Genomic DNA, 16,870 nt, shown 5'->3' on the forward strand with positions numbered 1-16,870 from the left:
GTCATTACGCTGCCCAAATCAAAGGATAATAAAGTAAACTCTAATTTCCGTGTTAATAATTTTTTACTTCGTGCTTTCATGGTTTTTCTTGTGAGATCATCTTCTTCTCTCTGAGATTTGTTTATTGTTGTGCTACATCACGCTTAATCATACATTAATTGACTTTAAAAAAACAAGTTTCCAATTAAATATTTAAAGCCAAGTCCTGAAAATTAAACAAGATCCAGTTTTGAGTGAAAACAAAAATTAATTGGAATCTCTAACTTGAAAGGCTAATAAATCTCCAGCTGTAAGTCTTGTCTCAGTAACTCCACTCCAATAATGTCTGACGGCAAAATCTTGGTGCAAAGGGAGTCATTATGGATGACAACAACTCAAGCAGCAAAGGTAGAGAGAATGTTCTTCTTGATGATGAACTCATCCGCCTTGACCGCGTTAATCGGCTGATATAATGTAAGAATAAGCCGCAATTAGGTTTCCAAATGAGAAGATTAAAACAATTTATCCTCTACATCAGCGGATCAAGCAAAAAGAAGCATTGTACTCACCTTCTCTAAGATGCGTTGCAAACGCTCAATTTCTTTCTTGGCGTAGTCTGTGCCTTTTATGAAGGAGCTTTTAGCAACCTTTAGGTAGGTCTTGCCGTACCTGAAGTTTCACAAACCAAAGGATCAACATAACTTAAATCCAAGAAGGTAGGATTTCGGTAGCCGAATGATCAAATGTGTACAAGCAGAAAATCTAAATCTGGAATGTTCATGGATGTTATTGTTTAGTAGGTCTGTGTTATTTGCCTTCATCATTATTCATCTGTGTTTCTTTTGGATGGTGACAAAGGAGTGAAAATGGTGCAAAATAAACGATCTGAGTGGGGAAATTGGGATCAGCACAGTCATATGTAGTGTTAACAAGGAATGAAAACCAAACAGCAGAGAAGGTTCATCTCTTCCTCTAACAATTAACTATCTGTAATAACACAGAAACTTCAACTCGGTGTATAGTGTACATTCATCTTGAGACCTTGACACGGCAAATGGATCTCATGAGTTGTATCAATCTATGAAAAGCTAAGAATGCAGCCAATCAATTCCAAAAGATTGTGGCACATAACATAAGCCACCAGAACTGATGATGGTTGACTAACAATCAGGATGGATTATTGTGGCGCGTGGTAGGCCATGGGCTCTATCAGAGTTTAGCCGTTTAGGGAAACGGATAAGAGTCATGCACTTGTAAAATAAAGTCGCATGTAAGTTTAAAGATGCAAGAGCATATTTGTGATAACAAAAAAACAGTTTCTCCCTGCTGTTTTCCTCAGACCCTTCTGTACCCTCTCTGAACCCTATTGCACCCACGACACCACCTGCACTTGCCAACACCCTCTTTAGCACCAACACCTCTTCAATTGACCTCCTTTCCATTGGATTTCAGCCTTGATTCTCTATTGTAGCTGCCAGCTTTCTGGAATTTGCAAATCCAGCTCTCTTCATGGAGAGGAGATCTCCTGGACCACTTTTTTGTGGTCCAGGGGATGTGCCACTTAAATTTGTGGTTGGATCGTAGCCGCAATCCGGCCGTAATTTGTTGCGATCCCTCCTAGGATTCACCGTGCCCATCAGGTTATAGTTTTTGTTCGGAGCGGGCGGCCGGAGGCCGCCCAAAAACCTCCGGTGGTGGATAAGTGGCCAAGTTATTGGGCGCCGAGCGAGAGTGTCCTTTGGGCGGCCGGAGGCCGCCCGCTCCGAACAAAAACTATAACATGATGGGGGCGGTGAACCCTAGAAGGGATCGCAACCAATTGCGGTCGGATTGTGACCACGATCCGACCGTAAATAGGAGTGGCACATCCCCTGGACCAAAAAAGTGGTCCAAGAGATCCTGGCTCCTCTTCATGGGCATCAACAATACAACTGTCAAGGGCCATCAAAACCCTTAAGTACCCATCCTGAACCCTTCTGCACCGGTGACACCACCTGCACTTGCCAACACCCCCTTAGCACCAACACCTCTTCAATTGACCTCATTTTCTTTGGATTTTCAGCCTTGACCCTCTACTATAGCTGCCACCTTTCTGGAATTTGTAATTCCAGCTCTCTTCACTGGAATCCTTCAAGACCTCTGTACTTGGGTTGGATACCAGGATTTTAAAGTCGAGTTAAGAATAGGCACCACATAATGGACACAACGTTCTCATGTTTTGCCCAAGTTCTGGATGCTCCAAGGAAAAAATGGAGGTTTGAGGGCTAAAAAGGAGCGTCAAGGGTCAAAACTACACAGTAAACAGTGTCTAACTGGTGTAGTTTTTTTTAAAAAAATATCAACTATAACATCCCAGGATCACTCCTAATCATTGTTCGACCTTATCAAGTATAAATGTACAATGCATTATGTTATATATATCATCTAAGGGGAGAGAAATTCTTAAATATGAGAGAGAATACCAAAACAAAGTAACATATGCTGTAATAAAAGAAATGCATTGAAGAAAACCAGCTGACAACACATTCATATACATATTCGGTAGTAGTGAGTGCAATAGCTAGAGACTTAAAAAATGCCTTACCTTGCAGATGAACCGGTTAGCTTTGCAACTTCCTCTTCCATCCTAGAGAGAATTGCCTTTTGCTCTTCATTGGAAGCACTCATGAACTCCTTCACTAAAGCCTCTAAGCTTGCCACAATACCAGCCTGCATTAGTCAAACCAATCTTCAAATACGGCTGAAGAACAAAGTTTGTCAATATGATCCTTCACATCTATCACTCACCTGGAAAGTAAGTTGACCATTCGCATCACGGCTAGTGCCACATTTCTCATTAATAAATTTAACAAAATCATCCAACTCCCGTTCAGCCTCATAATCTTCACCAGCTTTGTTTTCCTTGGGAAAAAACTTCAAGGTAGGATAACCACTAACTCCATACCTGAAATGCAGAAGGCATCCCACTTAACAAACTAATCTCAGAATGAAAAAGTTGAAAATTCTGGTCCTCCCACATAGGAAATGACTAAATAGTCTTTAGTATAGTGAATTTTTAGATGAAATCATTCATATCAAACCAAATTATTGCTAACACCCTATCATAGTAAGGATGATATACCAAAAAAAAAATTGACTGAAGAGGACTTCATCATGACAATTTGAGAAATAATAATGATTAAGCACAAAATATAGCAGGTCATAATGGACATTTTCACACAATTTTCATGTCAGATGAATGCTGGATAAGGTTGGAAGCATTTTAGGATCACACTTCTTCTCAAACATCAACGAATTCAAGTATTAAATTTGTAGAAAACAAGAATTGTGAGTGAATCTGATCCTCCTCTCAATCAGATGTTGATTCTGCATGTAAGGTATCAACTGGCATCACAATACCACAATTCCCCAAATGTAAATCTAGTACATAGGTGATTAGAAATACAGAACTCTTAGTTTGACAACTTTTTATCAATATGTAAGTTTCAAAATACATATAATTCAATAACTGATGCCTACTTTCAACTTACTCTAAATTAACATCATATAATATTTCTCCAAGATCTAAATAGGTAGCAGAACTAATGAAGCATTCAAGGTACACAATTGACTGAATCCACATCAATGAATAAATCAACTTTCAACCTCAATTTGTTAGCTACTAGAATAAAGAACCAGATTCTAGATTGTGATCGTGCATGAAACTTAACAGTGTACACCAAATGAAAATTGCATATTCAAGACTTACTTTTCTGCTAAATCCTTGTATTTATCAGCATCCAAGTTAGCAATGACAACATCATCTTCCAATTTGTATGCATTGGCTAACTTCTCATATATCTGCAACAAAAAAAAAATCAGGTTAGATCTAGTAGTCTCATAATTAAAAACATGGCAAATATGACCTTAGGCTAATCTAGGGCTTAAGGACTGTCTCAACAAAAATACTCACAGGAGCAAGATGCTTGCAGTGGCCACACCTGTTTGAAGATTAAGAAACTTAGTCATCTACAGTGGATAAGGAAAAGTATCTAATGCTACAAATGGAGAGAAAAAAAGGAACCTCAGCAAATACACTAACCATGGTGCATAGAATTCAACAAGAACATCCTTATTTACATCAAGAACAATCTGGTCAAATGTCTCTGGAGTCAATACTACTACATTAGAAGGGATAGTTGCTAGTTTCACATTTGTTCCTACAACAATAAGCCCACAAATAAAAGGTAAAAAATTAATTCAGATGAAAGAATAATATTTGACCATATCTGAAATTGTCATTTCAAGAATTTTTAGTAAATATAATTTGCATTGTACCCCCTTCAGTATTCACAAACTCAGTAAGTGCTTCTGCAGTTCGTGGACCTTCATATCTGCATGATTGTTCATATTTATTATGCATGTTCTGCGAAAGATTAAAGAAAAACATAAAACCAAAATGATGTATATAATTCCAGGACAGGATCATACTCACTTTTTTGGTTCCAAGGACCCTTTAGGAAACCACTGAATTGTTGGGTATCCTGACACTCCATACTTGCTGCATATGCTCTTATGTTCGTCACAGTCCACCTAAATATAACAACAAAAAAGGTAAATTAAGCCCAACCACTACATGGCAGTATAGCACACTATGTAATGTGCGGCATTTAGACTCAAAATGATCAGAAAAGATTAAACCAAAAAAGGAATCTGAGCATGTCCGGTTCAGCAAAAGAGATGATGGTTCTTGGCCTGATTTAGAACGATGCTAACCTTCCCTATCAAAACAGATTTAGCCTTTTTAAAGCTCGATCCAAGCTTTTCATATTCAGGGGCAAGCTTCTTGCAGTGTCCACACCTGCGACAAAATGGTATTAGAAGGGCTAAAATTATGCAATTAAAATACACACACGCACGGAGATCCTTTGCTTTAAACTAGATACTTAATGGAATCTACATTCATCTTCTATAGTCTTGGCAAACAATCAGTTATGAGGATCGACCATATACAGTGCATTTCAAGTGTATCTTCTAAAGAAAAATACAAGTTGCGCTTTCAATTTCCACACAAGAAGAAACAATGGTGAAGAGCAAATAAGAATTTCGACATCAAGGGCACAGAAGTAGGTTTCGATTTCCGAACAATAAGCTAAGATAAATATGAGACAATTTCATGTTCTATCTTTCTCCGTTCGAATTTTTCCATCAAACGCGAACTCAGCGTCCCCAAATCCATCACGAAAACTACAAGAACCACTGAAAATCAACAACCGCAATCCAGACTATTTAGACCGTCAAGGATCTGACAGAAAGATTCTTCCGGGTGAAGGTTGCAAAAAACTTCGGCAGATCATCCAGTTTAAAAAGAAAAAAAAAAGGAATACCATGGAGCGTAAAACTCGACAAGGGCGGCACGATCCTGGCCGACCTCCTTCTCAAAATTGGCCTCGGTGAGGACGACCACGTCGCCGTCGGCGAAGGAGTAGGCGAAGAGCAAAGCTAGATTTACGGCTCCAAGAGCAAACCAAATCTGAGATCGCCCCATTCTTCTTCTTCTTCCTTCTCCCTCGTCCCCCGATCGAAGTAATAGTAGAGATTGCTTGATGCACGATGGCGGCGATTGCTTTATAGGCATTTGTGCAAATCTAAATGTTGACTGTGAGTAGATTCAAAGGTGGAGATTGCTCGATACACCTCATAGAGGGACAAATTGACCGTCCGATCAGGTTTGATACTGCTGTCAGGATTTTTACTTTGGCTATTATTTTCAATAATTTTCATCCTCTACGCAACAACTCAATTTGGTAAGTTAAACTTTATTTATTTATTTATTTTATATCGGTCTGATATTTAACAAAGAAAATAAATAAAATTAAACAATAAAAACTAAGCCGTGAAAAATAATGAAATAGTATTGTAATGTTTCAAAGTCGTGAGCAGTTATGTTGAAAACTTAGAAATAAAGATTTGCCTTAGTTTACTTATCAAGAAAAAGTTAGAGTTGGAGTGTGGCAGGCAAGCTCACATGATCGACCTATGAACCTACCAACATTGCTGCCCATGAACAAGGGACGAGTAACTTTGGGTGCGCAAAGAAGGGATTAAACACTAAAATAAAATTAAAAAAAAATAAAGAAGTTGTTAGATTATATTTATTTATTTATTTATAGTTTTTATGATAATTTAATATTTTTCTCTTTTCTATTAGGGTTTAGAGTTTTTTTTTTTTTTGACTTATTATATAAATACTATGTATTTCTAATGTTTTTTTTAGATTCAATAATATGATTAATTTTCCTCTTCTTATTTCTATATGGTATTAGAGTCAAGTTCTCATTTATTGGCCTAATTTTTCAACCGCCTCTTGTTGCTTTCTGTTGCTACTACCGCCTCCTACTGTTGTTGTTGATTTTATCACCGACGTCCTTTTCTATCTCAGGTTTTTTATGTGACCATGGGTCGTCCTGACACCAGTTTTCATGGATCATCACCATGCCTGTCATTATTCGTGTCAAGGTTTCCGTATAATTTGATTATTTTGAGCACTATTCGTTTTATCACAATGCTTGGTTGTACAACTGCTTCATGTAAATCTGATCCCGTATATGTTGGAGCAGTTTCAACAATTTCTTGCTTCACAATCCTCCGTCATATCAGCTTCCTCTTATATATGTTTGTCATCATTTGATATTTCAGGTATATCTTCATTCTTGTAGATTTTGGACTTTGGTGCTCCTATCATATGTTATCTAATTTGTCATCTTTTGTTTCTTTTTCTCCTACTTCATCTATATCTATTGTGACTGCTGATGGTACTCCTATACCATTCGTAGTTGGTTCAATTATTACATCTTATTTATCTCTTACTAATGTTTATTATATTCCGAGTCTTACTTTAAATTTTATTTCTATTAGTCAATTATGTGAGTCTGGATACCTAGTCTCTTTTTCTTCATCTAATTGTTATGTTTAGGACTAGCGATCTTAGAGACTAATTGGGACAGGTCGTAGGCAAGGAGAACTCTATGTTTTGGATCAACTCGAAGTACTATAAGTTATAGTTTCGAGTGTGGATTTATCATCTTTTCGTCTAAGTCATTCATCTTCTGATTTTTATTTGTGGTACTCTCATTTAGGTCATGTTTTAGCGTCTCGTTTACAGTTTTTAGCTTCTACAGGAGTATTAGGGTGCTTTAAAAGTTCTGATATTTATGATTGTGGTGGTTGTAAATTGGTCAAATTTTTTGTCTTACTATTTTCTAAAAGTCTTTCTTTTTTCTTTTGCTTTATTAATTTTATTAATTCTGATGTGTGAGGACTCTCTCTTATTCCTACAAAAAGGGGGTCGAGGTATTATGTGTTGGTACCCCAAGATGGTTTTGATGTGATCAATCAAGTCAGGTTAGATCCTGTTGATTTTTAACCCTATGTGTAAGTGTACAGGAACTTAGGAGCACATAAAGTCTAGCAAAAGACGCAGCTAGCGAGAATGACAGCACAGGAGAGAGCCGATGGGCTCGGTGTATCCGAGGGACGAGATGCTGCGGAAGAGTACGTGGGCGGATGAGAAGGAAGTGTGCGGTGTTTCCGAGGGACGAGAAGTTGGAGCGGAAGTTTGCTCAAGGAGACGAGCAAAAGATGCAGCCAGCGAGAAGGACGGCACGGGAGAGAGTTGACGAACTCGGTGCGTTTGAGGGACGAGGCGCTACGGAAGAGTACGCCGGCAGATGATATGGAAGAACACGGTGATTCCGAGGGACGAGAAGCCAGGAGTGGAAGGTTGCACGAGAACGTCGGAAGTTGGGTTCAGGTGAGCCCTATTCCGGATGGCCGAGATCACCAAAGCGAGTGGAGCTAGAGCGGAAGATCTGGACTAATGCGAGTGGAACTGGAGTGGAAGATTGAGACCAAAAGTCAACAAAATGTTGACTTTTCGGTCTGGGGCGCCCCGACCTAGTTCGGGGCGCTCGGAACCCTTCCAGGCGCCTGGGCTGTGATGTTTATCCAGAACATGTTAAACGAGATCTGTTGCAATGGGGATAAAGTTTTATCCCCCTTCAAGCACCTGGAACCCTTCTAGGCGCTCCGACTAGGGTCATAAATACAACCCTGGTCCTAGAAGCTAGATAAAGAACTTGAGAAACACTTGTAATTGATTCTAACTTTGTTATTGTGAGCCATCAACGTTGTAAGAGGCTTCTCAGCCTGAAGGAGACTTTGATAGTAAGCTTCAACTATCTTGGATTAATAACTTCACCGGTTATAACCAAGTAAATCATTTGAGCCTCTTCTTTCTTTTAGTCTCATATTTATTATATGCAAGTGTAAGTTTAATTTAGCTATAAAAGATTGAGAAAGGTTATTTTAATTTTGTAGGGCTATTCACCTCCCTCTAGTCAGCCGCCAAAGGGTCCTAGCAAGTGGTATCAGAGCCAGGACGCCTCAGAAGGACTAACCGCCGACTGAAACAAACAAGAAATGGTCGGAGCTAGCATCTACCCACCAACATTCGAGGGGGAGTTTTTGTTTTGGAAGCGACGAATGGAGGTATTTCTCAAAATAGATTTTAATATTTTATTAATAATGAAATATGGTTATGAAGAACCGAATAATAGGAACAGAGAAGAAATCGAAAAACACCTCTGGACCAAAAAGCAATGTGACGATTTTACCTCAAATGGTAAGGTTGAATTTCATCTTTTAAGCATACTACCGGTTGAAGATCTTGACAAAATCGGAGACTACCAAAGTGCAAAAGAACTTTGGGAAAAGTTTTTAAAGCTCCATGAAGAACCAAAAGAAGCCGAATCCAACTCCTCGATGGACACCAAGTCATCATAAGAAGAATCTAAAACCAAGGAAATCGTGAGAACAACTCTAATAGTTGAATACCTACCAGAAGACGAAGCAAGCCCATCCTCAATGAACAATGAAAGCATCGATGAAGAGGGAGCATCGTCAAAAGAAAGCATCACTACAGGAGAAGCATTAGAAAACGATATGGTAAGTCAGGTAAGTAAACTTCCTCCAGAGCAATTATATAAATTTGTGCAAATGTTAAGTAAATCATTGTACAAGAAGAGAACAAAGTATATCAAATCAAATAAATAATTTGCATGTCTAAAAGAAGAATTTGAGAAATTAATAGGTGAAAATACAAAATTAAAAGTGTTGGGACTTTCGAGCCGCAAAAACTGTCTTTTTGCGTTGCGGAAACCCCGAAGTCCCATGCCACCGGATCCGTGCGAAGATTAAAAGAATAAAAATTTGATGTACTTGTTTTCTAACCTAGGTCTACACTAGATCTACATGTTAAGGAGTTTATACTTTTGATGCGAAACCCTTCGCTTATCCCGCTCGTCCAAGAAGATGTCGGATCTCAAGGGTGTCAAGTGAACACCCCTCTATGTGTATCCACACGAACAATAGAGATGGAGAAAACACTTAGAGTGTGCTAGCACTCTTAAAGAGTTCGGCCAAGGAGGAGGAGAGGGAGAGAAGAGAAGAGAGGAGGAAGAAGATGAAATCAATGAGCACAAAAGTTGTAACTCACACACATCTAATGGTGGTCGACCACTTTAGAGGCTTTTAAACCTCTATGGAATATCAAGAGTCACAACTCTTGATCTCCCTCATGATGTGGCACACACATAAGCCAATCTTGATGATGTGGAACATCATCATTGACCCACCTTATGCCAACTCACAAATGAGGTGGCATTGGTCAAGTCAAACTTGACCTTTCATCTTCCCTTTTCAAGTCAAGTCAAACTTGACCTCTTCTCTCCCATGGTTGATCAAATCTAACCATTTGATTCAAACCAATTTAATTTAATGAATCTATATTCATTGAATTAAATTAATTCAATGAATCCAAGTCTAAATTGATTCATTGAACACATGAATCAAATTGAGTTCAACTCAATTAGTCTAGTTTGGATTACTCTTAATCCAATTTGGTTTATCACATGAACCTAATCCTCTAGGTACATCAAATGAACCTAATCTCCATCTAATTACCCTTTGTGTGTGACCCTATAGGTTCTTGTAACGTTGGCAATGCTCCTAAACCCATTTAGAAGCATAAGTAATGAGCGGTATCTAACAACACATCATTACTACCCAAGTTACAAGAATATTGAGATCCAACATCACCTTGTGACTACTAATTGTGACTCTTTAAAATATATGACAAATGTCGTTCTATCCTTAACATCTAGATTGATCAATTTGAGGCATAGACGGTATCATCCTCTGATCAATCTAAATCTTGAACTCCAAGTAGACTCACTATAATCAAATGAGCTCAATATCTCATATTGAATCATTTGGGCATGACCATGCACTTAGTTGTCTCACTCTATCAAGAATAATGATGTCACTCCCATTATATAGGAGGGATAGATCCCATCTACATCACTCACATCCCTCCGCATAATTTGTTACATACCCAGAAATCGCCTTTATAGTCCACCCAGTTACGGGTGACGTTTGACGAAGTCAAAGTATGTAACTCTTTATGTAGGGAACCATGGTGACTTCAGGTCCAAGGACTAATAGTCATACTAATAGCCACATGAGAAAGTATATGACACTCATATAACGATCCATGATACTTTCTCATGGCGGATCATTCAGTATACATTCTCCAATGCATACCCATGTGTCAACTTGATATCTCTATATCCATGACTTGTGAGATCAAGTCATCGAGTTGACCTACATGCTAGTCTCGTCGCATTAACATTGTCCCTGAATGTTAATACTTGACTAGGAATGATTAAGAGTAGTGTTCTCTATATCATCTCAATATCGATTCAACCAATCGATTGATATAGATAAGAACCCTCTACTCAAGGACGATATTATACTTAGTTATTTGACACCAATACAAGTAAGTATAATAACTAAAACAAATTCCTTTATATACATAGGAGTATGATATAATGAGTCCATACAACAATCATCATATGATTGGCTCTAGGGCACTAACTAATAATCTCTCACTAGCACTAGTGCCAATCAGTGTAGGCTCTAAGGCCCAATGACCTAGTGTGACCATCATGCTTTCTCTGTGCCAAAGCCTTGGTCAAGGGATCTGCGATGTTAGCCTCTGTGGGTACTCTGCAAATCTTCACATCTCCTCTATCAATGATCTCTCGAATGAGATGGAAGCGTCGTAGTATGTGTTTGGTCCGCTGGTGTGAGCGAGGTTCCTTAGCCTGCGCAATTGCTCCATTGTTGTCACAATAGAGCTCTATCGGATTAGCTATGCTAGGAACCACCCCAAGCTCAGTAATGAACTTGCGGATCCAAACTGTCTCCTTTGCTACTTCTGATGCAGCAATATACTCGTCCTCTGTTATAGAATCAGCGACTGTGTCCTGCTTCGAACTCTTCCAGCTCACAGCACCACCATTCAAGCAAAACACGAACTCAGACTGCGATCTATAATCATCCTGGTCAGTTTGGAAGCTGGCATCACTGTAACCCTTTACAGCTAGCTCGTCATCACCTCCATATATCAAGAAATATTCTTTAGTCCTTCTCAAGTACTTAAGAATATTCTTGACTGTTATCCAGTGACTTTCACCTGGATTTGACTGGTATCTGCTCGCCATGCTCAAAGCAAACGAAACATCAGGACTTGTACATAGCATGACATACATGATAGATCATATGGTTGAGGCATAAGGATCGTATCCATGCGGTCTCTCTCCTCTCTAGAAGAGGGACTTTGAGTCTTCGAAAGACTCACACCATGCGACATCGGCAGAAATCCCTTCTTGGAGTTCTGCATGGCAAACCGTAGTAATACCTTATCAATATATGTACTCTAACTTAGGCCAAGTAATCTCTTAAATCTATCTCTATAGATCTGTATACCTAGAATACGGGTTGTTTCACCTAAGTCCTTCATTGAGAAACAATTCCCTAGCCAAGTCTTTACAGACTGCAGCAAAGGGATGTCGTTCCCAATGAGCAGTATGTCATCCACATACAACACAAGGAAGACAACTGTGTTCCCTACAACCTTCTTGTAGACACAGGGTTCATCTTCATTCTTGATGAAACCAAACTGTTTGATTGCATCATCGAATAGAAGATTCCAGCTCCGAGAAGCTTGCTTTAGTCCATAAATGGACTTATCCAGCTTGCATACTCTGCCAGTATGCTGTGGATCTACAAAACCCTCAGGTTGTGTCATGTACACATCCTCGAGCATATTTCCATTCAGAAATGCGGTTTTGACATCCATCTGCCAGATCTCATAATCGTGGTATGCTGCAACAGCAAGCATGATCCGAATAGACTTAAACATCACTACTGGAGAAAAGGATTCATCATAGTCAATACCATGATTTTGTTTGAAACCTTTAGTTACCAGACGACCCTTATATATCAGTCCATCCATGTCAGTCTTTCTCTTAAAGACCCACTTACACCCAATGGGTTTTATCCCTTCAGGTGGATCAACGAAAGTCCATACTTGGTTGGTGTACATGGATTCCATTTCAGATCTCATGGCCTCTAGCCATTTCTCAGAATCTGGTCTCATCACAACTTCTTGATAGAAAGTAGGCTCATTCTCAACAAGCATAACGTCATCATGGTTAGACAAGAGAAACGAGTATCTCTCAGGCTGACGACGTACCCTATCAGACCTGCGAAGAGGTATGTTTACTTGAACTGGTTGTTGTGTAACGACCCACCTTCCTTACTACTCTCTAAGGTGACCGTTACTTAACTATTAACTCTACTTACTAGTGTTACTTATGCTAATATTAGCAATACTCAACTTTGTCACGCCCCTAGAGAAGTTCCTACCGAAAAATTTTGACAGCATATCCTCTGTACCGGTGACTATATGGAGCATACATACACAAAAGAAATAACATCATCACGCAGTTTAATAAAATCAGATCATGCAAGTAATGAATAGTGGAAACATAATGAAATACAACTTCTAACTCCAAAATTTTCTTATCAACCTAAATAAAGAATTAATCTAAACAAATTCTTAAACTAAGTCCCAAGGCTTCTATAGTCCACACATCACACATCCATCCGCACCTCCTTATTGCCTTCCTTGACTATAGTTTTTTTCCTTTCCTTTATCTGCAGTAAGAGGAAATGCAATCTATAAGCAAAATGCTTAGTAAGAGCTATCTAACTCACAAAAATCTCGATATGCATGTACATATATCTATAACATAAACTAACTGAATGCTTATTGAAAACTACTCATGCTCATCTAATAGTAAAGGAATCAAACAGGCTGAAATGTTAAACATGTAAAGCTGCTCATGCTCTTCTAATAGCAAAGGAATCAAACATACTGAAATGCTAAACATGTAAAGCTGCTCATGCTCTTCTAATAGCAAATAACAGTAAGCTAATCTAAATAACATGCTAGCATAAAAGAAAACTAAAGTTGTTGATTTTAAAACAAAGTGAAACTTATTTCATTTGTTCTAAACTTATTCTTTTATTTCACTTGTTTAAAACTTATTCTTTTATTTCACTTGTTTAAAACTTATACTTTAATACTTCAAAATAATAATCAACTTCTCTTGGGCCCAGGCGCAGTACCATCTTATGCGCGTTCCCTAATAGGTTGGGGTAGCGAGCCACCAATCCTAAAAGAGCATACCTTGGTCTACTAGGGCCAAGACCTTAGAATTGAACACCTGGATTTATTTAACGACAACCTCAGAAGTTGGGTACTAGCCTCTTCAAAGTAAAATATCTTAATTACTTCTTCTTTAAATGCCTTTGCATTTTAACAAGCACCTTGTGTGCCAAAATCTCTAAAATCTTGACTTTGGGATCTACTTAAGGCCTTGGCCTTTTTCTTTCTTTTCTTTATCTTTCTTACACTTGTTAATACTTTTAATTAAAGAATGCTTTGTACAAAACTGTAATGCTTAAACAGAAATCTGCATACAAAGCTTAACATGAATCTGCATACAAAGCTTAACAAAAATCTGCATAAAAATCTGCATACTAGGCTAATCAAAATTCTACATACTGTGCTAATAAAATTCTGCATACTATACTAATCAAAATTCTACATACTATGCTACACAATTTCTGCATACTAGGCAAACGCAAATTCTGCACTAGAATACTTAACTAAACTGCACTATAATATTTTAAAAACTGCACTATGAGCTTAACCAAAAATCTGTATATGATACTTAACAAAAATTTGCACTATAATACTTATTATCTTCTACTTCTCCTAGTATAGAATGCCTCGGCATTTCTTCAAGCATTAAGCGTGCCTTTAATCCTCAACTTCTGGAATTTGGGATCAAATCAAGACCTTGGTCTTTTCTTGCTTATAAACACGAAACAATTCCTATCATAAGAAATAGCAACTCTGAACTAAATTATTATCTCATTGACATCTCTCACACTGTTAGCCATTAACAAAAGAAATATAAAACCTGGCATCAAGTTAATTAAGCTCCACATACAAACTACGAACAGAATCTGTACTAACTACAAAAGATGATGAGCAACGACATATCACATAACTCAAACTTTTCCAATGCATGTAAACTCAACGAAATTAAACCACAAGCTCCAAATCTAAACCATTTCATGCTCATTGCCTAGCAACAAAAATCCAAATTGCACAGCAAACTCCAAAGGGAGCTGCTCGTGCCCCTTTCACAGCACAACCCGAATTGCCCATTAAGGTCACAAACAAAAAAAATCTAACTCAAAAACTAAAATTCTATCTACCAGGCCTGAAGAAATCCAAATCACATGCTTAATCTATACCATTTACTTCCTTCCTTTGTGATTCATGGTAGCAACTCAAAACAACACTCTTTCAAGCATACTTCGAAAATCAAGAAGAACAAGACTCGGGGAGCTATTCCTACTGTAGGTGAGAAGCAACTTACTTATTCTTGGAGTTCTTGGACTTACAACCGAAGGGGAGCTTCTAGGGGTTTCGGATAGCTTGGAATCTCGGTAGCTTCTTCACATCTATGTGTTCTCCTCGACAAGGGAATCACAATGGTGTGGAAAACAATCGAAATCGACCCTTTGTCGGCCGTCGGAGTCGATGCCCTAGCTCCGACTTGTTTCCGCCCGAACAGAACGCCGCGCGCGCGAGAGGAGAAGAGAGGAGAAGATTTGGTTCGGGAGAAAATAATCCCTAAGTTCTCTCTTTATAACTAGGGTATTCTGTTATGGCTTAAGATTATTTCGCTTCCCTTCTTATCACGAAGTACCCACTTGTGCACTTGGTCGACCGGATCCGCTTAAGGCTTGGATCGGGTCGGAGGTCTCCGGGTCGAGCCTCGGCCCGACAATTTTTCCGCAACCTTTTATCTAGGGTATTTCTGTTCCCTACTATCCCTTAAATTTATTTCGCTATCTATTTAATCACAAAATGCCTGCTGGGTTTCTGGTCAGCTGAATCAGCTTAAAGCTTTGCTTAACTGGAGGTCTCCGGTTCGAACCTCGGCTCAACCTCTTTATTTTTTGCAACTTCTTTCTTTTGGTAAAAATACCAAACGACCTCCAAACATTGCATAAAAATACTCTATAAATTCCTAAAAATCTCTAGAATTTTTCTATAGCATTTCTAAATACTTATAAGCATTTTTAGAACTCCAAATATTGAAATTTGGGGTGTTACAATTCTCCCTATCTTATAAAAAGTTCATCCTCGAACTTAGACTAATTCTGGATATTTCTGTCTCATGCTGTCCTCACGCTCCCAAGTAACTTCCTCGTGCTTCTGGTTCTGTCAGATGACCTTCACTAGTGGCACTTTTCTGTTTCTTAGTCTCTTAACTTCTCTGTCTACTACCTGTGTAGGTCTACTCTCATAGCTAAGGCACCTTTTTATTGTAACGACCCGACCCATTTGACGACCCTCGGGTCATCGACCGTCGGCCGTGCCGTTACTCACTAGGACTTTCCACCCCTGGCCAGTGGATTTTTGGCTTCCCCAGGATTAGAACTCTAGACCTCAAGGCTTAAGTACTAGAGTTAATGAATCCTGGTAACCAAGTGAGCTCGCTCACTTGGCTAAGGTCGTGTAGGCACTTCTTTAATATAGAGACATGAAATACGTTGTGTATTGCTGACATGTCTTGTGGTAAGTCCAACTTGTAAGCTACTTTCCCAATCCTCTCTGTGATCAGGTAGGATCCTACGTAGCGAGGACTTAACTTGCCCTCTTTGTCAAATCTCATCACTCCCTTCATAGGAGCAATTTTGAGAAAGACTGAATCCACTACTTGGAACTCAAGTGGCCTACGGCGTGTGTCTACATAACTTTTCTGCCTACTCTGGGCAGAGACGAGCTAGCCTATTGAACCTTTTGACTGCTTCTTCCACTAGCAGGTCACCTTGTCTGAATTCTTTAAACTCCTCATAATGTTTATTGGTAATCCGTTAGCGGAAGAATTCTTCGTAAAACTCTGTCTCGAAGTCAACCCAGCTCATCTGGTTGGCTGCTCTCTTGCTCTTAACTCTCTCTCTCTCTCTCACCACATATGAGCATCTCCAGATAGACAGAAAGAGGCACACTTAACCTTCTCGACTTTTGGCCAGTCAAGAAGCTCCATTGTGCTCTCCAATGTCTTGAACCAAGCCTGGGCATCCCAGGCTCAGTCGTGCCTAAGAAACTTTCTGGCTTCAGCTTCAGCCACCGTATCAGGTATGCTTCTTGTCTTCTAGGTGTTGTGGTGACTTCCAGGGTGGCTGGTGGAACTTCAGTCACCACTGGGGTCTCCATATTGATAGTTGGGAGAGTGGGAGGAACTGGCTGTTGATTGACCATCAGGTTGGTAATCACTTGTTGCTACTCTGCTACTTGTCTCTGAAGTTGAGCAACAACTTCAGAGAGATCAGACCTAGTTGTTCTGAGCTCTTCGTT

The 16,870-nt window shown here is 39.0% G+C and overlaps 1 protein-coding gene across 1 annotated transcript; it reads right to left on the reverse strand.

The window, feature by feature from the left end:
* Positions 1-150: 150 nt before the first annotated feature.
* LOC122016548 (protein disulfide isomerase-like 2-2) lies at positions 151-5,572 on the reverse strand. Its single transcript, XM_042573885.1, has 11 exons — positions 5,346-5,572; positions 4,735-4,819; positions 4,454-4,551; positions 4,297-4,352; positions 4,061-4,178; positions 3,932-3,959; positions 3,728-3,819; positions 2,767-2,923; positions 2,564-2,688; positions 549-648; positions 151-443 (listed from the first exon to the last, which is right to left on the reverse strand). The coding sequence occupies exons 1-11, from the start codon at positions 5,504-5,506 to the stop codon at positions 375-377; spliced, it is 1,089 nt and encodes a 362-aa protein (XP_042429819.1). The 5' UTR covers positions 5,507-5,572; the 3' UTR covers positions 151-374.
* Between the last annotated feature and the right edge of the window lie 11,298 nt (positions 5,573-16,870).

This window comes from Zingiber officinale, chromosome 8B, assembly GCF_018446385.1.
Source record: "Zingiber officinale cultivar Zhangliang chromosome 8B, Zo_v1.1, whole genome shotgun sequence".
Taxonomy (NCBI): Eukaryota; Viridiplantae; Streptophyta; class Magnoliopsida; order Zingiberales; family Zingiberaceae; genus Zingiber; species Zingiber officinale.

Bases quoted from the DNA above. Each gene is read 5' to 3' on its own strand.
- LOC122016548 (XM_042573885.1), bottom strand. From the start codon at position 5,506: ATGGGGCGATCTCAGATTTGGTTTGCTCTTGGAGCCGTAAATCTAGCT. The intron at 4,820-5,345 runs GTATTCCTTTTT...ATTTTGTCGCAG, and splicing joins GTCGAGTTTTACGCTCCATG to GTGTGGACACTGCAAGAAGC. The intron at 3,820-3,931 runs GTGAGTATTTTT...TTTTTGTTGCAG, and splicing joins ACTGCAAGCATCTTGCTCCT to ATATATGAGAAGTTAGCCAA.